Source organism: Thamnophis elegans, chromosome 4, assembly GCF_009769535.1.
Source record: "Thamnophis elegans isolate rThaEle1 chromosome 4, rThaEle1.pri, whole genome shotgun sequence".
Classification (NCBI taxonomy): Eukaryota; Metazoa; Chordata; class Lepidosauria; order Squamata; family Colubridae; genus Thamnophis; species Thamnophis elegans.
Window position 1 is genome coordinate 89,898,173 of NC_045544.1, and position 24,410 is coordinate 89,922,582.

A 24,410-nucleotide genomic window follows, 5' to 3' on the forward strand; every position below is an offset into this window, starting at 1 on the left:
CATAAAAACACCTTGTTTAAAGTTATATATTGTGATTCATTATGCTGGTCGAGTGCAGATTGGTAGATAGGCCTGTGAATTAGGGCCGAGAGGGAGGCAGTAACTCCAGAGTCAACCAATCAGTTTCTGTGCATGAGGACAATCCTTTACCTTAACTGTCTCTTAATTGATCAGTGATTATTGGTATTACTTTCTCAAAAAGGAAAAAAAAAAACATTCTATGTTCCTGACCCATCTTGAGTCACAAAAACTGAAATACATTTCTATTTAAGAAGCACAGACCTAAGTACTACCAGGATATTAAAGCACCACATGGACATTTGATTTTCTAAAGTATTTGTCTCTCTCTTTACCATTTGTAACTTAGCTCTCTGATTCCTTTTTAATAGAAACAAAGGCATCTTCCAATAGTAAGGTAATATTCTGCTTCTGGCTATTTTTATTGCAGATCTTTTATTTAATGTGCCAGGAGTAAAGATTTGGATCCATAGATTTGAGAATTGCTCTTGCATAATATTTTAATTTTTTTCCCAAAGAAGTAGCATGTGATTTCAGACTTAATGAAAAGCTAGGCAATTTATAATTAAGAATATTAACTTGAATTTAAACAGAACAGAACATTACTTTGAACTAGTTTCAAAAGGCTATTTATGGAAATAATTTCTATTTTGTCTTTTTAACTAATCTAATACATCCTGACTAAAGGATTTGTCCCAGATACAAATGAGAGATAATGTAATGATATGAGAGACAATATCAAATATATATTTGAACACTATTGAGGCAAACATGGGGAAAAAAAGCAAAACAGAATTTTACTGAAGAAAAAAAGCAATATCTGCACCAAATAACAGAATTTAATATCACTATTAAGCCAGTTAAATACCTAAAACTGTACTTAATGGAAAACAATAAAGACTGACTTAAAAGGTAACTTGGAGACTTAATGCAAGATATTGTAAGATTGAAAAAAGTGAGCTTATTCTGATAAGGTAGAACATTAGCAATAAAAATGAATGTTTTACCAAGGATTAGTTTTCTATTCCAAATTATTCCAGTGAAAATTGAAGATAAGGTATTAAATAAGTGGAAAAAACAAATAACAGAGATTATATACTCAAACAAAAAACCTAGGAATAAACTCAAGATTTTTCAATATAAGGTAGACTGATATTAACAAATATTTTTTTTATAATTTTTTTTATTTATTTATTTTCAAAACAAACATATATTGTAGAAAGTATATCAGGCTGGTTACAAAAAGCTTTTGTGCATCTCTTCCACCGTCATCAAATATAATTCATATTAATTCAAATATCTTAACTCAAATATTTACTATATTAACATCATCATACCTCCACTTTTATTTGACTACAGTTATTTAAACATCCTTCATCCTTAAGTATACCAAGATTCAATACATAACCACATGCTGGCATTTCATTTACTTATTTGTAAAATCCTCCATTAACATTAAGTCATCATATCCTTTTTTAGCTAAACATCCATAATATTTAATACCAAAATATTCTAATCCTCCATGTATATAATTTATTATCATTATCCTTTCTTTATTTAACAATATCCTATATCATAACATTTTCCCCCTATTAGTTAAAACTTACCTGTATATAGTTTTGTTTTTGTTTTTTATTATAATTATTATTGTTATTAATAATCTTTTTATATAGTCCAAAAATATTTCTAACCTTCCCTTCTCATATCCAATTATTACTTATCATAACAGCTCAACATTGTATACATTACTATCGTTATCAATTTTTATTTAACTATACCTATTACCAATGGATTTAACTAAGTTTAGCTAATTTTGAATTATACTCTTCCATCTATCAACCTGTATCTCTCCAATAACAGAACAATCTTATATCTACTGCCATTTGTGGATCCAATTCTCCAAACATCTTTTTGAACGAGTCCATACGAAGTAATCTTTGCACCTTCTTGTTTGTAATATCTCTCATATAATGTTGACGCCCTCCTTTTGTTACCTTTATCAGCTTGTCTTTACTTCTCAGCAGTGTTATCAAATGTTTTGCAAATAGTATTTGCAAAACATTTGATAACACTAGTATAGTCCATAAGTTCTTTAGTATTTTCTTCTCCTTCTATGTCCTGTCCTTTGAAGTAAATTTTCTCTCCATTTAACTCCTCTTCAAATATTCCATTCTTTCCTCCCTCAGAAATAAACCAATTGTCACGAATATCAACAAGCTCAATTTCTTTATCTCCGTTTTCCATTTCAGTTTTTTGAATTTCCATCTTCTTATTTTGTATTTGATAAACATCCTCAGTTTTTTCCTCACAATTTGTTGCCAAAAACACCAAATAATCCAATTTTCTCTTAATTCTGTCCTCTGTATCAAACACCCTCTTCAAAGCTGAAAGTATCGCTTGGAGAGATGCTTGAAGAGATGCCATGTTTATACGCAGTTGTATTTTTTCTTAAAAGCTCAGCAAGACTGGAACATTCGCAAGTGAAAGCAGACTACAAAGGGAACAGCTGTACAATCTTATCAGATCTTAAGCCAGAACAGCCAAGCAATAAAAGTGTCAAGATGTAAACAGTCAATTTGTAGTCAATTAGCTTACAGAGAGTCAGAAGAAATGTTAGAGTAATCCATCCATTTGAAAAGGTTTACTTAGAATCAATCCATGTAAATAACATTTAAAAAGTAAGATAACCACTGTCCAAAACCATTAGAAAGATCAAAATCGCTGCTAAGTTCTTCTATTCTTTGATTTAAGTTAGTTTTAAAAATTTTTAGGCAGTCCGGTTTTTTTTAAACAATGAAAGTTTCTTATCAGCTAAACACCTCTCCTCCAAATTGCCCTAACTTTGTCAGCCTTGAAAGACTGGAATTTTTACTGCCAGTAAAAGACTTTAAACCTGCTTTTCTCTGAGATTTTGCGATATCCCCAAGATCAGCAAGATGTAATCTTCCTGTTCACCATCTCTTCGGGATGATTTAGGTCCGTTGGAACCCCCCAGCAATAAAAGTATCGAGTGCAATCTCAGAGCTTTGAGATCGCATGTCATCTCATCACGGCATCCAGGCCCTGATATTAACAAATCTTAAATGTCTATGAGATTCTCAGTCATCCAGGTCATAGTTGTCACAAAGGTGCTTTTTCAAGAGGCAACTGGACTTTCTGGTTTTTCTTTGAAGATGTTTCACTTCTCATCCAGCTCTGACTGGATGGTGTCGAATGGAAGGATATATCAATCAAATGACTTGCCTTTAGAACTTGTGACTGCTTCAACATTCAAGGTTTTAAAGAAGAGATTGGACAATCATTTGCCTAAACAGGGTTGAACTAGATTGAAGACCTCCAAGGTCCCTTCCAACTTTGTTTTTCTATTAAAAGATTAAACTAGGATTTACTAGCTCTTGCTTCACTATTAGACATTAATTTTCATAAAGGTGAATGTACAAAATAATTTGATCAGGGATAGATAACAATTAATATAGATTCTGAGACTTAATTGTTAATAAAAGAAAGAAGAAACCTCTTGAACATGATCAAAATTGCCCCATTGGTTTCAATATTTCCAAATAAGCAGCACAGTCCAAAAGAAATTACAAAACGAATGGCAGAATACATAGAGACTGATAACTGATTATGTATTATAAAGTTAGTATTTATTTTTACTGATCACATGGAATAATCTGGTGTAGATTATCTTTCCCTAGTTTAGTCCATCAACTATTTCAATGATATACCATCATCTCTATAATCAAGTCCATTCATCTTTCTGCTGATGGTCCTCTTCTCCCTTTCTTTCCACCTTTCCTAGCATTATAGACTTCTTAATGTTTGTATATTCTGTTTGGAATAGGGTAAATTTAGGGCCAATTTGGCCAAGGGTTAAAAGCATCAGACTTTAAATTGGGAGACTATGAGTTCTACTCTGACCTTTGCCATACAAGTCAACTGGATGACATTGAACCAGTCACACAGTCTCAGCCCAACCTAAGAGTTACTATAATGGGTTCTTAATAACACATCATCTACATAGGGAAATACAGATGCATTTCTATCATTAACCAATACACTTTTTTTTAAAACAGAATTCTACCACATCTTTAAACTCTGTAGTTCTTGCATCCACTCTTAAGACATTTCCCTTTGTATGGAAAAACAATAATAGCATTCTTCCAACTCTAGGCACAGATGCTGCCTTTACGAATATGTCAAACATGTCACACATCCCCTATACAAGCAAGCCACAGCCATATTTTTATTTTTCTCAAGTAATCCCACCAACATCTGTAGCAGTATCATCTTTCAACATTTTCACAGTATTTATGACTTACTTTTCATATTTTTTCACTGACACTAACGTTTATTGTTTTTGTTCCAACTATATAATTATACTCTTCAGAATATTATTGTCATTCCAATAGAAATTTTAAATGTTCTTTCAATCTTTCTTTTATTTCAGTTTCATCCCAAATAATTCCATCATTTTTATTTTTAATTCCATTCACTCTATTGGAATTTCCTTGTTTAGGAATTCACAAAACTTTTTAAAAAATCTTTTATTTATATACAGTATGCCCTTTTAAATCTTAAACTTAACCTTGCTCTCTCCGGGTACTCAACCCGGATAAGACCGAGTGGCTGTTGTGTTTCCCCCCCAATAATTTGGCTAATATACCAACACTTAGGCTGGGGGGTCAAATTCTATACCCCTCAGATAGGGTCCGCAACTTAGGGGTCCTCCTGGATTCACAGCTGACTCTTGATCACCAGCTGTCGGCTGTGACCAGGGGGGCATTTGCCCAGGTTCGCCTGGTCCGTCAGTTGCGGCCCTATTTAGATCGGGGGGCTCTCACAACAGTCGCTCGAGCCCTTGTGATCTCTAGACTGGAATACTGCAATGGGCTCTACATGGGGTTGCCCCTGAAGTGCATCCGGCGACTACAGCTAGTCCAAAATGCAGCCGCGCGAGTGATAGTGGGCGCACCGCGGTTCGCCCACGTTACACCTGTCCTCCGCGAGCTGCACTGGCTGCCTGTTGGTCTCCGGGTGCGCTTCAGGATACTGATGACCATCTTTAAAGCACTCCATGGTAGTGGATCTGGGTACTTGAGAGACCGCCTTCTGCCGATTACCTCCCTAAATCGACCAATTAGATCGCACAGACTGGGCCTCCTCCGAATTCCATCTGCCAGTCAATGCCGACTGGCGACCACACGGAGGAGAGCCTTTTCTGTTGCTGCCCCGACCCTATGGAACGAGCTCCCCATGGAGATCCGCACCCTCACCACTATCCAGACCTTCCGCGCAGCCCTCAAGATCTGGCTCTCCCAGCAGGCCTGGGGATAGGCTCCTAATTACCCGCCCGAGTGTTTGTTTGATTGCTGAATGAAAGTTGGGTTTTATTATTTTTCTGTTGTTCACATATTGTTTTGTTTTGACCTTGCACTTCCCCTCCCCTGTGGTTGTAAGCCGCCCTGAGTCCCCTCAGGGAAAAGGGCGGCATATAAATCCCAATAAATACCTAAATACCTAAATCTCTTTGCACAATTCCATACAGCAGACTTAAACTCTTCCATTGCTGTAAATAAAGCCAATTTAAGAATACATAGTCTGGGTGTCATCCCTTATCACTGATGCTGATCAGATGTTCTGCCTGGATGGAGATTTCATGGCTCCCAATTGATGATTTCCTCTGCTTTTTTCCTCCCACTACTCATGCCAAGGAAAGCAAGCAGCAATTACTTTTTTCCCCATGACTATATTTTTTTAGATGTACGTTTTCCATTTTTGTGAGTAATCACCAATTAGCAATCATGGGAAGCATACAGCTAAAAATGACTTTAAAGATAATTTGATCTAAGTACCTGCTTGGTATAGGAGATATTAATAATAGTGGTGATGAAAATTTTCACTTGTCTATTAGTGAATTATTGGGAGGTGTGGGGAAACTGTAGCAATCATTATAAATGATATCTATCAATTAGTAGGATAAACTAGCAAATTGCTGTCAGTTAATTCCGGTCCTGCTCAGAAAGATTAAGTTAGAAAAATGTGGTTTAGACAGTATCAGCACCAGATGAATTCAGAACTGGCTGACAAACCACACACAACATGTTATCCTTAATAGAACTGCATCTACATGGGTACCCCAAGGCTCTGTTTTAGGACCAGTACTCTTCAATATTTTCAAAAATGATTTAGATGAATTAATAGAAGGGGAACTCATCAAATTTGCAGATGACACCAAACTGGCAGGAATACCCAACACTTCAGAAGATAGATTTAAGTTACAGAAATATTTTGACAGACTTGAACACTGATCCTATCTAACAAAATGAAATTCAGTGGTGACAAAAATAAGGTTTTACATTTAGGCAAGAAAAATCAAATATACTAGTATAGAATTACTGGCTACAGCAGCAACTGCAAGAAGGTTCTAGGAATCCTAATAGACAAGCATTTAAACATGAGCCAGCAGTGTGCGGTAGCTGCCAAAAAAAAGCCAATGCAGTTGTAGGCTGCATTAACAGAGGGACAGTATCAAGATAAGTGATGGTAGCACTCTGTACTGCACATGTGAGGCTATACTTGGAATAGTGTGTCTGGTTCTGGTTGCCATGATAGAAGAAAGATGCTAAGGTCCTAGAAAGAGTACAGAGAAGAATAACAAACATGAGAAAGGTGTACAATGAACAAGGACGTGCAGTCACTAGAGGCAAGGGAGGCGGAGCCTCCCCAGTCTCCTGAGAGAAAGGAAAGAGTTTTAAATATTTTTTTTAATGAATTAAAGCCAGGATAGTTGCTACCAGATTTCAAGTCACAGTGGCTTGGTGTCTGCTCTCAGTGATAACTAGGAGGAGGCCAGAGAACTCGGGGCCTCTTTTGCTTAAGGAATTTTTCGCCTTTTAAAAGTTAAGGCGGAGTTAAAAAGCAAAAGATTTAATATGCAAAAGAGGCACTGATTCTCCCGCCTCCTGATCTGGGAGCAGCGAATCATGTCTTGCATTTGAGCGACTGCGCAAGTGCAAGGGTGATTCTGGAGAGGTTTTTCTTTCACCAGTCGCCATTTCTTCTGCAGCCAGCCCAGCACCGAGCGGGGAGGACGAGGAGGAGGAGGAGGAGAAGAGCGGTGAGCCCTTGTGGCTGGCTGGGGAGGGACTCACCGCTCTTCTCCTCCCAGCCAGCCACCCACCCACCCCCACCCGACCTGCTCCCAGCTGGCACAAAGACTCACCGCTCTTCTCCTCCCAGCCAGCCAGCCACCCGACCTGCTCCCAAGAATGTCAGCGGGGACGGAGGAGGTGGGGGGCGAGGCGGTAGAGCACAGCAGCGGTGAGAAGCAACACCCCCGCCACTGTGTCCGAGAGGCATCTCGCGTTTATGTCCATCATAAACGAGAGACGCCTGTCGGACACAGTGGCGGGGACGTTGCTTCTCGCCACTGCCGCGCTCTTGCCTCACCAACGGTATCCCTCACCGCACGTCACTGACAATGAATGGCTATGGGAGTGGCTGTAGGAGTGTTTAGTCTAATGAAGAGAAGGTTTAGGGTAACATGATAGCTGTTTTCCAGTACATTTGAGGATGTCACAGTGAAGAAAGGGTCGACTTATTCTCCAAAGTACCTGAGGGCAGGAAAAGAAGCAATGGGTGGAAGCTCATTAAAGAGAGATCCGGCCTAGAATTAAAAAGAAATGTATTGACAGTGAGAACAATTAATCAGTGGAATGGCTTGCCTCCTGGAGTTGTGGCTGCTCCATCACTGGAGATTTTCAAGAAAAGATTGAATAACCATTTGTCCAGAATGCTTTAAGATCTCTGGACTTGGACAGGAGATTGGATTAGAACACCTTCAATGTCCCTTCCAGCCTATGATTCTATTTTATTCTATTCTGTTCAGTAGGAAATAATGGCAACAAATCATATTAATGATAATTGATATTATGAATATTCATTCCACTTTCATACTCCAGAAATACAAAGAAAATATTTGGGTTTCCTGTTTCCTGTCCATCTTACCCTGTTCTAGAGAAATTCTATTATTTGGATAGTTTTAGTTTGTTTGTGGTCAAAGGTCAGTGTAATATCTTTCTTAGCAATGTATCTGGGTATAGAAATTACATTAGGTGTAGAAAAGAGAGTAGAAGAAAAGATACATGTGTTGTGGCCTATCGGCCACAGCCCCTCCAGCTGCCAAATCAGATGAGGAGGCAAAGTGGGAGTCAAGGCCAGCATCAAGGCAATTGGAGAAATCCAAGGGGGAAGAGGGAGAGGGAGAGATAGAGGCAGAGGTGGAGCCTGGAGCATCCATCAGTCCCCAGATGGAAAGGCAACAGCTCCCAGGTCAGGAGGTGGGCAATGAAGAAGAGGAGAAACAGCTGGATCTGGTGCCTGACGCGCGGATACGCAGAAAGTGGGAAGCAGCAGGAAGTGTTAGGGTGGGCCTCAGGACAGAAGAGCCATGACTGCTAGCTAAACCCTACCCTAGCTCTGGGGATAAAAGGCAAGGGGTGGAGACAGATCGGTGTCACAGACAACTATTCATCTCCTTATTGGTTAGCCACTGATATTCTGAACTTCTGAATCCTGTCAGGAACTTTATTGGAATTCTTTCTTGGAATCTGCAGTGCTGAGAGTCGGATGCGAGTGAGTTTGTGTATGCCGCACTTTCTAGGACTTCCTTTATGAATGTGTGGGTAGAGAGAGAGACTCCTAATGTGTTGGGACCATTTCTGGGGGAAAGGGAATGAGCTTCGCTTTCCACAGGCACTTTGAGATTTCGTTAGCCTGCTGTGTGTGTGTGTGTGAGAGAGAGAGAGAGAGAGAGACAGACAGACAGACAGACTATTTGCCAGGGCTGCTCTCCTAATAAAGGGGAGACAAGTTTGGGAGCCGGATCAGAACAACATGATAGGTGCAGCACTGGTGTCAGGCCTGGAAGCCATCTTTTGCATTCTTTTGTTGGGGGTGTTACTTGGAACTCTGAGAACTGGTAGTTTACGACACAATATTCTCTTTCTTCTCTGTTTTATGAAATACCCAGGTAAAAGCTCATACAACTGAAGATGTACCTAAAGGAAACATTGAACTGTTTGTTATTAATCGTGGAGCCAAAGAAGTTAAAGTGAAATGGTTTCCTCTGAATGAACCCAATGGACAAATAACATATGCTGTTCTTTTCACTGGAATCTTTTATGCTGACAAAGGTATTTCCATTTTGATTCATTACTGGAGAGCTTGTCTTACTTGCTCCTTGAGATGTTTACAGAATAAGTGTTTTATTAAAACATGAATCTGATATTGCTTCAATCTACAGCATAGAAACACAAAAGCAACAGAATTGCTTTAAAGCAGTGCTTCCCAAAGTGGGTGGTACTGCCCGCTGGGGGGGGATGACTTGGGGGGGGCACTAAAAGGCAAGGGGGATGGCAGGGGGGCACTAAGAACCAAGGGGGTGGCAGGGGGGAGCTAAGAGGCAAGGGAGGTGGCAGAGGAGTGCTGGAGCTGGCCCCCTTGCAGGGCACAATTCTGCCTGGGGCTCTGTTGGCCGCCAGTCACCTTAACACTTCTGGCAGATGTGAAATTCAGTCTAACGTCCCAAAGACTGGAAGGATTTTTCACTCAGTCGCTCGCTCATTCAGGAGGCATACAAGTATGTCAGGCCGGGGGGGGGGAGCAAAAGCGGGGCAGAGAAAGAAGAGAAGAGCCTTTTGCCTGCATTTCTCCTCTGATAGGTCTCTGCGTGTGCTGTGCATGGAGAAGAGATGCAGGACTGAACAGGGCTGTCCTTGGGCCTGCATTTCAGGGAATGGGAATTGGCGCTGAATTACGCAACGAGTCCGATGTCACTGCACAAAAGCACTCGCCTGCCTGCCTGCCTCTTGCACTTTTATAAATGGCTTTACTTCTGACTCCCTTTCTGGGGCTGCGCTGCGAGCCACCTCTTCGAGGCCTGTGCAATGGAGCCACTCCCCCCAATCCCTCTTGCACCTGCTCCACATGGACATGCCACTCTCGCCTATCTCTACCCCTCCCACCTTAGAAATGCAACACAGGTGGCTGCGGGGGAGAGGCTAGCCCCCCTCTGCCTCCTCGCTCCATCTGTAGAGGTGGCCTTAAAAAGCAAGGAGTGGGAGGAAGGGCACTTGGGTGGTTTCTCAAACTTTGAGTTGCAAAGTAATCTCATTGAAGGCTGAAATATAGGGGAGGTTGTGGAAAAGGAATAAGCATACTGTTTTTAAAAAAGTAAATTAAAAAGTGGTCTAATTACTGTTTAAAGTTGGATATTGTCACATACAGGAAAAAGCAAAGAAAAGCAAAATTATGATAGAACAACGTCCCATATTAGAAGAAAATGCTGTCTAAATGTTCCAGTATGCCAAACAAGATGTTTTATAATCAAATGGAGTCAAAACATTGCAGTTTTTTTTATAAAGTGCCCTTCCTATCTTGATATTTATGCACAGTGAGACCTTTGTCACAGATAAATCTGGATAATGGCATCACTCTTATGTTGTATGAGTATACATGAGTTGCAAGGCTTGTATTTTGCCATAGTATCATCTACAGCTCCATAAGTACTACTAGGATTTTGACCAGCTGCTGGGCACCAATATATTGAGGAATACAGAAAGACTGATCACGTGGAGCAGTGTAATGAGCATTTCTGAAATGGCAGATACCACAGAACAAAGTCTTCTTCCTTCTCTATCCCCACCCCACCCTGTTATTTTGAAAAAAAATAAAAGGGAGCAGTGTGTGTGTAAAAGCATGTACTGTATTACACAGAATTTATTGAACAGTGAAGTAGTTACTAAATTTTACTAAGTTTACTAAGTTATTAGTTACTAAGGTTCTTGATAAATGACTATCAGACTTTGAAAACCTGGTATCACTGGATCATGTTCAACAATTTTGTTGAATTAACATTAACTAAAAGGTTTTTAAATTACATTTTGAATAAATGTGCAAATAATTATTACAGTTTTGAATTTTACTGTTACTATCTTCCCCCCGTCATGCAAACCGCCCAGTCACATGACCCCCAGCCATGCCCACCAAGCCACACCCACAGAACCAGTAGTAAAAAAAATTGAATTCCACCACTGGATGGCGGGCATTGAGGATCAGTTTGTAGCACCAAGGGGGCAGTGAACTGAAAAAGTTTGGGAACCACTGCTTTAAAGTAAAAAACTGAAAACATTGATTGGATGGAACTTGAAAATATGATGTTTGGCCTTCAGCAGTGATTCATAAATGTTCGTTCAGACTTACAAGTATATCATCTACCTTGGGAAGAATCTCCCTTCTAGTAGAATTGTTTAGTAATCAGAATGTATCTCTGTGTATTATTGTGTTGCATTATATCCGTCCATAGAAAAAAGAGCTTAACTTAGTCATGACTAAGTTAAATTGATTATAATGGACTTATTTAAATTATCTCTGTGTCTCTATTATATCTATTTATTTACTGTATTTCAGGTTCTATTCCATCATCTTCTATGACCTTGCCTGCTTTGGTTCCCATTGTTGCACATTTGTCAATTCCAAACCGCATACCAATGTCTTGGCTAAATTCTTTTGTGCTTTCAATTAATAAATTCAGTTCAGCTTTTGTTTTACCAAACAGCTTCAAATCATCTATGTACACCAAGTGCGAAATTTTCAGTCCTTTCTTTGCAAGTTCGTATCCATAGTTCATCTTCTTCAAAATGATTGTCAGTGGTAGCATTGGGAGTATAAAAAGTAGGGGTAAACGGGAATCGCCTTGGAAAATGCCTCGTTTAATTTCAACTTCACCCAGCACTTCTTCATTAGCTATAAGCTTCGTTTTGCAGAGGTTCGTTGAAGTTTCCATGAATTTTTGTATGTTGCTGCTGATGCCAAAGATTTTCAGGCATTTCTTGATCCGGCTATGGGGAACTGAATCAAATGCTTTCTTATAGTGTATCCAAGTCATGGACAGGTTGGTTCATCTTTTCTTTGAATTCTTTAGGATTAGTTTGTCAATCAGCAGTTGGTCCTTTGTTCCTCTTGAATTTTTGCAGCATCCTTTTTGTTCTACAGGAAGCAAGTTATTTCTTTCCAAGTATCCGTAAATTTGGTTTGCAATGATACCAGTAAGGAGCTTGTATGTTGTTGGCAAACAGGTGATTGGCCTATAGTTTCCAGGATCCTTTCCTTTTTCTTTATCTTTTTGGATCAAAAATGTCATTCCAGTTGTCATCCATTCATCATTTTCAGGTGCTTTTAAGATCTGGTTCATTTGGACTGCCAATCTTTTGTGCACACTTGTAAGTGCCTTTAACCAGAAGCCATGTATTATTATCATTATCATTATTATTGTTACAATAATAGTAAAATATAACATCTCATGTTTTCAGGGTTTTTTTTCTTTTAGATTGCTTTGGTTAAATAATTTAACTAAAAATTTTCAATCATTTTTTTAAAAAAAACACATTGTTTTTATTTTACCTCTATAACAAACATAGGGAGAAAAGCTCTTTGGACATCATGTAGGACAGGGGTGTCAATTGTTAGGAATATTATCTAACAGTTGGGTTGGAAATATATAAACCATGTAACAATGTTATACCTGTTTCTTTAAATCATACTGTAAAATGTGATTGGTTGCTGTTTCCCTCAGTCAGCCATAAGAGGGAGCCAGAATGACTGTTAGCTCTCTGTTTGTTAGATGTTGGGCTGATCTAATCTGAGAGTTTTGGAAGATGGCTGTTAGAAAGTGCTGTGAGCTATTGTACGTTTTGCAACTGCTAGCAAACTTTGAGTACTGAACTGATTATATGATACTGGACTATGTTATTTGGATTATCCCTTAACTGAAAGACATTGATGACTGACTGTCTTATCGGGGTATGACTTGGACTGTTTGATGGACTCTGATACCTCTATTTCCACGAAAGTAAAAGCCTATTTAGACTGCAGTGTCTCTGTATGCTGGTTTGTGTGTTCTCCAACACAACTCTCACAACACTTTGCTGAACGCACTTGCTCTCCCAATAATTATTATTACAATAATAGTAAAATATAACATCTCGTGTTTTCAGGGTTTTATCTTTTAGATTGCTTTGGTTAAATAATTTAATTAAAATTTGTCAATCTTTTTTAAAAAAAATATTGTTTTTATTTTACCTCTATGACAAACATAGATAGAAAAGCTCTTTGGACATCATGTAGGACAAGGGTGTCAATCTCACAGCCTGCAGGCCAGATGCATCACGTGCTGGTCACCCTCAGCCCCTTTAAGTGGGAAAAAGAGGGGGAAAGTTGAGATACGCCACGTGATGACAATGTGATTTTGACACCCCTGATGTAGGTCATCATGACTGGAGGTATGAATTTAGTAGATCTGTTCCAGATTCCACAAAAAATATTTCTTCTTTAACCACTGTAATTTTACCAAGTAATTTCAGAATAAACATTTTCTGACAGATTATTGGATTGGAACGTGCCATTATTTGTTTTATTTTCCCCCCCTAAGATTAGCCCTAAGCCTAAGATTTGTTTTTCTTTTTGGTCACCCAAAAAGAATATTTGGAAAAATAATAAGTACAAAATAGTTGATTTCATGAAAGTAAATCTGTTTGTTTGTTTTCTTTTGAGGGAAAGGAATCTTGTTTTGAAAAAAATATTCCTCTTTTATATATTACTTAAGGTTTTGATGGTTGTACTGTAAAACACTTGCAGGGTTATAAGATGAGGGAATGATGGGGATGGTTGGGTAGAGAACCAACATTTTGGTAGGGCTTATGACAGCTAAGTCATTTCCTTCAAGGGAGCAGATAAATAATTCAGATGTGATATTCCCCTTTGTGTTTAATTTTGCATTGTTTTTTTCTTCTGGAAAAAAAATCCTCTTTCCTTCTAAGTCGTGTCATTCCTGGTTGTCATCCCATCTCTCAGGCCATCAAAACTATATTAAATGTTGCAAAGCTGTGTGGCAAGAGAACTTTCAAAAGTCAGAACCCATTTGCAGAGCAGCCCTTGTAGAAAATGTATTCTGTTCTCGGCAGAATTTTCCTTCAGTTCTTTCCACTGAGAAGTTTACTGATTTCTCCCAGTGGAATCTGCTGGAATTTATCGGTTCATGGTTGGCAGTCACAGATTAAGGTAAATGTCGATCCGTAATGACCTTCTACATGTTAGTATTGCAGTAAAGCTGGGCTTTTATGTCAAAGATATCGGAGAGGGAGCTATTACACATGACAGGGGTGATCAAGGGACTCCAGACCAAGGCAAGCATTATTAAATATTGACTAGTTCTGTGATTTATGTAGAGCTGGAGGAAAAAAGTGACTTTTTAACCATTATATATTCTTCAGCAACGAAAACCAGCCATTTATCTCCTGCTGGTAATAAAGCACACAGTGCCTGCATATTTTAGTGTAAAGGCTGGGGGGAGGGGGCACATGGGCTTATAAATGAGATGGACTCTTTCCTGATAACATTTCAGTTGGTTAATTGCCAAAAGCAAAACAAGTCCATTGGAAGCAGAGACACGTTTTGACTTGGGAAGCTCCTCTGTTGCTTCAGTCTGTGAGAAAAAGAGGAGGAGGGGGAACCTATTTGAGAAATGGACTTCAGGAGAAACCTTTTCATTTTTTCCGCTCCCATGATAGAATCTTTACTCGGCAATGCTAAATAAATAAATAAAAGTCATTTCAATGCAGTGTATCTTACAAGTTCTAAATAGCTATTGTGGCTGACATTTATGCAGGATGTTGGGGGGTAGTTAATTTTTATGCAAGAAAGAAATTACACATTAATTCAGCAAACTTACTTATGACACCATCTCCTCTGTAGATTTACACAGAGCTTACTGAATTGTCTGGTAGTTAATTGGACATTTTCTTGACATTATGAACAACTGTATTTCATCCATTGCTGCACTGTCTGGTGAAAAGGCAACACTAAAATGGTTAAATTGTACTGAAACTTAATTTGTACAAAAAAATATATGTTGAAATAAAAAATACAGCTTTTCCCATTCAGGTTAGCTGCTCCTCGTGGGAATTCAAAGCTGCTAATATAGAAAACTAAATGATAAAGCAAGCTTCAGACATTAGACTTAAAAGTTAAGAGTGAACAGATTACAGAAAATTATATAACATAGTGACAGGCTGTTGTAGTTTATGTTTAAGACTTGAGTTGAAAAGTTTCAGGAGTTTTGATCTGGCATTCAGAAAAAAATTGTTTAGAGACTGAATTAGCAATGCAATCACTTAAACAACTGATCCTTCCAGAAAGGTTGTATTCATTTCCAATCTTGGTCAATCAATGGGACCAGAAGTTTTGTCATCCGAACTTTCGACTTGTGCAGGAGCCTATCTTCAGAGAAAGCCTCTCTAGCCAAAGTCTGAAAGCTCTGAAAGAAGACAAAACATCTGAATGACCCAGATTGGATCCTGAATATTATCCCGGGACATGTATATTCACCTACATTCATTTCCTATAAAATTAAAAGGTTACCTTCTGACATTTACACATGTGTATACATACATATATATGAATAATAAAAATAGCAAAAGCAAAGTGCCCAAGTTTTTTTAAAACATGTTTTCCTTGAGCTTTAGTTATAGCTAACTATTCAAAGCAACATTAAATGAATGAACAAAACTAAGCAATCATTATCATGTTACCTGGTGGAAAGAGCTGTTAATTTTGAGATAGTGATGCAATCTTGTTTCATGTAATTTCACAGTATGTTCATTCTTTGAACATGGCAAAGATTTTTGTAGCAGTGAAGAACAAGCATAACAGAATAATAGAACAGAATAACAGAGTTGGAAGGGACCTTGGAAGTCTTCTAGTGCAACCCCCTGCTTGAGGAGGAGACCCTATACCATTTCAGACAAATGGTTGCCCAGGTTTTTTTTTTTTAAAAAAGCCTCCAGTGGTGGAGCATTCACAACTTCTGAAAACAAGCTGTTCCATTGGTTGGCTGCTCTCACTGTTAGGAAATTTTTCTCTCAATAGTTGCTTCTCTCCTTGCTTAGTTTTCAACCATTGTTTCTTTCTTTGCCTTTTGGTGCTATGGAAAATAGTTTGACCAAGCAATAAGCAATAGTTAATGATAGTTCTACTGAAGAAAATGTTTGAAATGTACGAATATATATTCTTATACATTCAACAAATTAGTCCATTATAGCTAAGATTTCAAAATACAATCTTTGTAAAATCCAAGTTACTTGAATAATCCAAGACTTTTTGAAAAAAAAATACAACTGTTCCATTTTTCTGTAGTGGGGGAGACAAATGTGCTTCTTTTCTGATCAATCAAGTGAAGCACAAGAGTTGCTAAGGCAAGAGACAATGTTGTGTCAGTTGGCTCAGCTTTTTGCTAGACTAAATCACTTATAATTTCAGATGGGAGTTGCCTATATGAATAACGGCCAATTAAAAAAATCCCTCCCTGCATCTTGAAGATATGGTATATTGAGAATGTTTGAAGCAAAATTTATGTGTCATTATGCTTTGTATGAAATACATATTACATGCATAATAACACTTTTTGTTTCAAGACATATTGCCAAATATTAATATCAACCATACTATTGATTTACTCTATGAATAATGGCACTTAATTTAATCTTATATAGTTTTTTCCTGAATGTTTATTCAAAATGATGTTACAAAATGATGCTCCCAGTAGTAGTAAGAAATTTGTACAAATATAATTAGCAGTAAGATGGATAATGTACATAAATCTTTTTTTAAATAGTTGTCTTTGAAAGTGATGTTCACCCAAGCATCTGGAAATATCCAAGAAATTTTTTTTATTTCTAAGATTGTATAATTAAATGAGAGTGCTCCCTATTATTAGATTCATAAAAGATATTTTATGATATTAAAATAAGGCTGCATTTAAGGCTATTGTTTCTTGCTCTAAAAGTTTTTCAGAAAAAAGAGCTTATTATGGGGCATTGATATACATTTTTATGCTGTGGTAAATTTTTATTATTATTATTTAATCTAGACATAAAGTTTACTTAGACCACAAATAAGGTAGACAGTAGATCAATTTACAAACAGAAAGTTAACAGCTAAATTACTGATTCAGTGATGCTGACTCTTAAGTCACTAAACTCTACTGGATAATATTTGTTGTATTAATTTTATTCAAAAGTGTGTAATATATGAAATCATTTTCATGTTCAACTGATAAAGCCAGGATCATCTTGAATAACAAATGCAGACTTCCATTTTTTTGTACATCATTTTAACTGACTGTAGTGAATTTTATCAGCATATCTTAAATGACTTATTATATACTGTAGTTTAATTTGTTCAATATACTTAAAAAATGGTCTGTGAGTGAATGGACTAACTGATACCAATTCATTGTTGCTCAAAAAACAGTTTATTTTGTTATTATAAAATCAATTGCATCTCACTTTTTATATTCTGGAGTCACTGCCTACAATTGGAATCAATGAAAGTGCAAGTGACAACAATCAGTCTAGATATTTGATTATGGATTTAAGGACTTTTTCCTTTGTTTTTCTCAACTAATCATTTTTTTCTGCAGTGTCCCTGGAGAAGTGAACATTTTTAGTTACAATAATTCTGAACACCAGTCAACAACACAAAAGGGGGAGAGGATAGAAAACCCATAGTTGATTATTCTGGGATCTTTTTATTATATGGAAACATATACTAAGTAGTGCAAAAATTTTTCAGGTGAATAAAGATATTATATTATTGGGCTTGTTTAATATAAGTAATAATGGTTGTAATACAGTTTTTGTACTTTATATATAACTGAATCGTTGTTATTAAAAATTGGTAAAGATCTTTTATGTGAAATATTTAAAATGTGATTAAGAAGGATTTACAGAGGCCAAATGGATCAGCTTCACTGCCTTCTATAGGCTTAGCTCCACCTTCGTTCTTGCAGAAACAGAATAAATCATTTTAATTTTCTTAATGAAATATTTTGCATGCTAGGAATTGTGTGCCTGCCCTCTGTGCAAGTTTGTAAGTCTTCTAAAGTTTACTGAAGTCTTAAAGTTATGTGGATTATACTCTTTCAACATACAGATTAAACACAATCTGATGTGAATATATTGAAAAGAGAACGGTATGCTTAAATTAATAGACTGGACTGTAAGTAATTCCATAAACTTTTTTGTGATAAATAGTGATCCAGAATATTAAGTAAGTTATTCTTACTTAATCACTAGACATTTATCAGATCCATGTAGTTTTTGGAAATCATTTTAGTTCTCATTTGTGTCAAAGAACAACAGAGGCAAAATTTAATGCTATTAATGTGTTCTATTTGTTCAATTAAAAGATACAATTTTACTTTATTTACTTCATGACTCTGAGAAACAATTAAATTCCTGCAGCTAGTCAAGTATTTGGCTAAGCAACTGGATAAAGAATCTGGATTTGGGAGACACTTATTTTTGTTTCAAAAAGGAATGAAGAAGAAGCATTGACAATTTAGTTCATGCAGTAGGGTGCAAGCTAGAACATTTATAATGAACTAGCATCTTCTGTTAAGACCCCAGTAGTTAACCCACTTTAAGAATGCAATAGAAAGTTTTAGAACATAGAATGTTGAAGTTGTGATCTAATAATAATATATAAGTCATATTCTTATTCAAAATAGGCAAAAACGTAGAAATGTAATTGAAAGAGATTATACGAATCACTCAATCTAAGTCCCTGCAATGTATTAGAAAACTAATTTGAACCATCCATAGAAAATAATTTTTTAATGAAAATTTATGAAATTTGTATACTGCTTTTTCTCCGGTATCTCAAAATAGCTTTCATTTTATCCTTTATAACAACCCTGTAAAATATAGAAGGTTGATTGATTTTATTTATTGATTTCAATGTATAAGGCCATGCATATCAACATCACGATGCTGGATAGAAAACAGCAATTGAAAACATAAAATAGCAATAAACTAACCATAACCCCCTCCCTAGACAAAAATAAATATTAGCTAAAATAAAAACCCTTAGTACAATCATCCCACAAGCTTTATCATATATTCTGACCTCCATGGCCAATAGCATAATGAGATGTTCAAAGGCATATGAAAGGCTGCCAGGACTGGGACTAATCTAATCTCTATGTGGGTAATGCTCCAACAAGTAGACACTAGAAAGAAAAGGTTGTCTACCTAGCTTTTGCCAGATGATACTTTTTAACAAATGGGACCCAGACATGCCTCTCCTGCTGGATATGATGGGACAGGTTGACACAATTGCAGCCCATCCCTCAAATGGCCCCTTTGTTCTTAGTGTAAAGAAAATTGGGAGGTTAAAAATAGTAATTGAATGAGGTAAAAATAGTAATTAAAATCAGGGCTGTTGTAAAAGGGAAAGGGATTATGTCAGTACAATCAGTAGATATTTATTTATTTGTTTTATTTATTTACTGTATATTTATTTATTTAACCTTGTTTTATTTATTTACTGTTTGTTTGTTTGTTTATGGGAAATCACCCATAGCAAAAAGGAGTGGAGGATTAGAGGACAGGTATTCTATATTCTTTGGCTGAGAAGAGAAAGAATGATAAAGTGTGTAAAATGTTAAAGATACTGATCAGATGTGGGTTCATTAATTACAAAATAATATAACAAGAGAACTGACAGAACTTCCATTTTCTAATGCTGAGTCTGGATTCTAGGAAACGAATAGCCATTACTCCCTGGAAAGCTCTCCCCAGCTCTGATTTCATTGGTTAATCACATTAGTTATTTTGACAGACACTTCAATCAATGCACTGCTGTTTTTTTTTTCACATATTGCTAATTGGAAATATTTAAAGTCAGAATGCTTTTATAGTTTTAGTCTATTATGAGCTATTCTGAGAAAAGTTGGTTTTGAAAGATGTCATGCAAATCATACAAATAGAAGGACTATAATAGTAGGGTCATATCAACACAAATGGAAAGAAAGAGCAATCAGCCTGGATTCATCATTAAATGAGGGAGGCAGCCAATAAATTTTAGTAAATAAATAATTGTACAATAATGAATTAGGAAAATTAATGTTATTTATAAGTAATGTCCACTTTGAACAACCACAATGTTCCTAGATACTTCAGGAAAGTTCACAAAAACTCTCAAGTATGGCAAGAAGCATCACTCCACATGATTTGAGACATTATATGGGTATTCTGCATTATCAGCATGTTTTGGATTGGCAAAGTTATTTTGTCAAAAGATGACATCACTTCTATCTTAAGTGGATAACAGCGATTAATTTTGCTCTGAAATTAATGGAAGTTCCCTCATGCCCTGACAATGTCAAAGAAGTCCTAAGCTCTGCTTAGCAACTACAACTACAGTACAATCATTCCTTGTCAACCACACTTTACATCCTTCATCCTAAGATGTTACCTTTACTTCATTCTCAGACTACTTACAATATCATTAGCTAGGCTGGTATAAAACAAGTATTTCCCCCACTTATTTCAACACCATTAAAATATAGTGCTTGACACCAAGTTTCCCCAGGCTTCCAACAAGAAGAATATAGTATCATTTGCAAAAGATAACACCACTTTTTCTATGTTTGTCAGTTTCAATTACTTCCCCACTTTTTGCTAGGCTTAAGAGAAAGGTTGGTTAGCAGCTGGTCAACTTCAGTTCAACTGAACGTACACAATTTCTGTCAGAGACCTTAAACTTGCAGCCATGGGACATGTGGTCCTGCAAGTCATTCTATAGATGTTGAACCTGAAAAAGAAAATATTACCGATCAACTCAATTATCTCACAGTTACTATTTCAGCAACTAGAATGAATTGCTGAAGATATAGTGAGTATGAGTATTTTTGTAAGAAATATCTTGCATGAGGAAAATATTCAAAACACCAGTAAAGACTTCTCTCTATACAAATGTACATACTGACTATAGATACATTGTAATGTAGACTTCCAGCTTAAATGCTCCAACAAAATTTCCCTCAGCTATTTGATGAGTTTTCTAGAAACATAAGTTACATGGTGTGTGTGTGTGTGTGTGTGCGCACGCACGCACGCGCGCATGTATGTGCCTCAAGCAATTTCAACCAAACTTGGTACACAAATGACTTACTCTCTGGAAACAAATACTGTGGGGGTAAGACACCCCTAAAATCCCTCGGGGTGTATGTTCTGTTAAAATACAAAATGTTGTACCTTCTACTGTACTGCCATAAAATGGCTTCTACTGTGCAGTGCAGTTGCCATGGTTACTGCTTCACAGTACTTCACAGGGAGGCTCCCTCTAGTAAGGGGGGAAATCCAACATTAGAAATTATATTTGGTCTGGACATTTTACCCCTTTAAATCAATACCCGGGCAACACTGGGTTATCAGCTAGTTTAAAATATTTCTGGTCTCCTTCCATGCTGCCTCATGACTTTAACAAAATGCAGATTCATGGTTTGCCAACCAGTCAGAAGGGTGCTTTTGTTTTCTTGTTTTTGTTTAACTGCCATCTTCTCTCATTAATAATTCTTTAAAACTAGAATCTTGAAGTTTAATACATATATTACAGTCATGTGGACATGATTTATATTTCCCATCCCAGCTAACAAAGCTACATGTGTTCTTTATTTTTTTTAATGGTCTTTCCATATATTCTTCAGCAATATGGCATGTTGCTAAGATAAGTTGAGGCCAATGGGCAGAATGAGATTGCTGTAAATTCAGTTAATTGGATGGCTACTGCCATTTAAGAATTTTCTTTTATGAGCAGATGAAACCAGTTAGTGAACAGAAAAGAGAAAGGGATGGATTTGGTTTATTTTTATTTCATTTTCAATTACTGTCTTTGCCATGAATGACTTGATGCTATGTCATCTTTTATTCTTGTTAACAGCGTTTGCAACAAGAAGAGGAAATTGGACTGCTAATGCCTAATAGGTGGCATTGCTTGTCTGCTTAGCACTCCACTGTACTACTTGACCTCTGTAATATTATGTATTCTGACTGGTCACCCATTTCACCTCTTTCCCATAAGTTAATAAGGCTGTAAAAAGGAAAGAATCTGAAATGGCTAGCCAGTCAAATTACAGAATATTGAAAAGGTCAAAATAGTAGAGCCTGCAGAGGGAAAAATTACAGGAATATATGAGGCATTTAAATTCTTGTGACAATGATTATAAGAAGAATGGAAAAGGATACCCATTTATGTTATTTCAGCCTTGCGAATCCCACAGGATGATGGCCCCAGAACAGAAATAATTTAGACTACCAATCTGAATTTTATACATATGGTACATGGGTACTGAAGAAAAAAATAAAAATAACCAGATGTTTGGAGCTTTTTTCCTAAATCATTTTCTTATACTTCCATCTTTAGTCACTGATAGCATATAACAAGCCCCATAACAGCTTACTTTACAAGGGAAATTGGATATACTGCTGGATATTTTTACAGCCAACATGGTATATGGGTACAAAAACAAATTGGAAATCACCAAGAGGCATTTCAAGATAAGACATTGAATTCTCCAGTACATGGTCCAGATTATCAAAAGCAATCAGATAGGCATTTATGAACTGTGATTTTCCAAATGTTCCTCAGGAAGGCTGAACTTTTAGTAACCCTAAAGCTAAATGAAGGGCAGCTCCCTTTCAATGTTTATGGCTAAAAAAGGAAATCTTTAACTTGAAGGGAGTCTACTTTTGAACCCAGGGTTCAAAAATAGAGTAAGTTGTAGAGATCAAGGCACCAGTAACATGTTGTCTGTGCTTCCTCAACTAATTTAGGATTATTTCTTAAAATTCCAATTACATTCATTGTCTTTAAGAATCTACTTATATATTTATACCTGGAAATGAAAGTGCTCTTTTAATTTGATGAAATCATTCTACCTAGTATTTGATTATTATGCAATGTTAGATGATTTTTTATGAAAACAAAACTGTCTACGGTCCAAAGCAAGATTTTGATTCGTGAGAAAGAACAAATTTACCTGTTAACCAGTGTTTATATTTAAAGCTATTAAAGCTATTTGGTCATTTGTGCTACCGGTATTTTTAATCTTTAAATAGAGCAGTTGTTCATGTGCCATCTTTCTGTGTAAAATATTTTAATCTCCTAATTTATTGCATTTAACCTCTATTGATCCTTTTTCACCCAAGTCCCATCTGCCAATTACTGTCGATGCAAGTTCATGTTTTTTATAAAAAGGCAGCTAAAATTGTGCTTTGAATTATATTTTTAAAAAACTACAGATTAGTGTTATTTCTTTTAAAAAGAAACCCTGGTACAAGTATTTCATAGCTATCTATGACTTGTGTGCTTCCCTCCTTTACTCACACAGCAGGGGATATGATAGCCTGCAGACTTTTCAGGACTATAATATATCTCCTTTGTGAATCTCTTTGTGTAGAACAAGCCCCTAAATATACTTGAGTCAAGAGGTCATTTATTTTTCACCTCCCTCTTCTCAGCAGGAACTGTGAGTCTATGAGATAAAAGTATTTTTTTTTAAAGAAAGAAGGAAGGAATTGCTTGATACACAGGTTATAAGCCGTAGAAGGAATGGAAAATCTGCCTTCATCTTCTTGCTTGATTGCTCTCAGTGGCATTTACTTGTCAGCTACTTCCACAACCTGATCTTAGTGAGCACAATGGGAGGTTGGCCTAGGCTGTCAAAGAGGGTATCCAGCCCAAAGGGTATCTTGGACTTCATTTTGAAAGAATAACATCAGTCAGATGGGCTGAACTTTTTCCAAAAGGTTTTCCGAAGGGTTGAAATGATTCTGTAATTAAGAAAAAGTGACAAAGATCAAAGAGAATCAACACTGTGCACCAACTTTTTCATGCTTAACATTTGTGACAGAGTAATTGACTCACCTTTTGGCACAGAGACCATGGACAGCTCTCCTTATTTTTTTTTTAAAGTCTCATCATGCTCCTATGCCTTTTTCTAATTTTGTCAGAATTTTTTTTATCTAAAGTAAGCCATTTCTTTCTTTTTAATGTTCAGAACTCCTTTGTAAAGATGGAGCTTGGCAGATATCAAGCACCATCCTACTTCATTCAAGAGATCACCATTGCGAACAAGTTGTAAGAATGAAAATCTTCTATTCTATAGAATTGAAGTGCTTGCTTGAATAAAATTAGCAACATAAATATTATTATGTCATCTCCCTATTAGTCAGGTACCTAAAGATGGCATTGGCTAACTGACTAGTTTGAAGTGTCTTTGTTGAATGGAGTCCATAAACTATTTATTATGTTGATTAAAACGCAGGACCAGGAAGGAAAGAATAAAACAAATTCTATATTGTCGTGGTGTAAAGCATTAGGGAAGAAGGTAACAACACTTGAAATTTACCAGTATATCAAATTATTTCCCTTAGAGGCAAGAGCATGATCCTGATGCCAAAGTGTAGAATTTAGGATTGTGGGTCAGG

At 36.7% G+C, this 24,410-nt stretch overlaps 1 protein-coding gene across 1 annotated transcript in view; it reads left to right on the forward strand.

Moving 5' to 3' along the window:
- Positions 1–24,410, forward strand: part of USH2A (usherin) — a 517,131-nt gene that overhangs the window by 274,895 nt on the left and 217,826 nt on the right. The window contains 1 exon segment of the mRNA XM_032216063.1: positions 9,053–9,215. Within this exon segment, the coding sequence (XP_032071954.1) occupies positions 9,053–9,215 (163 nt within the window).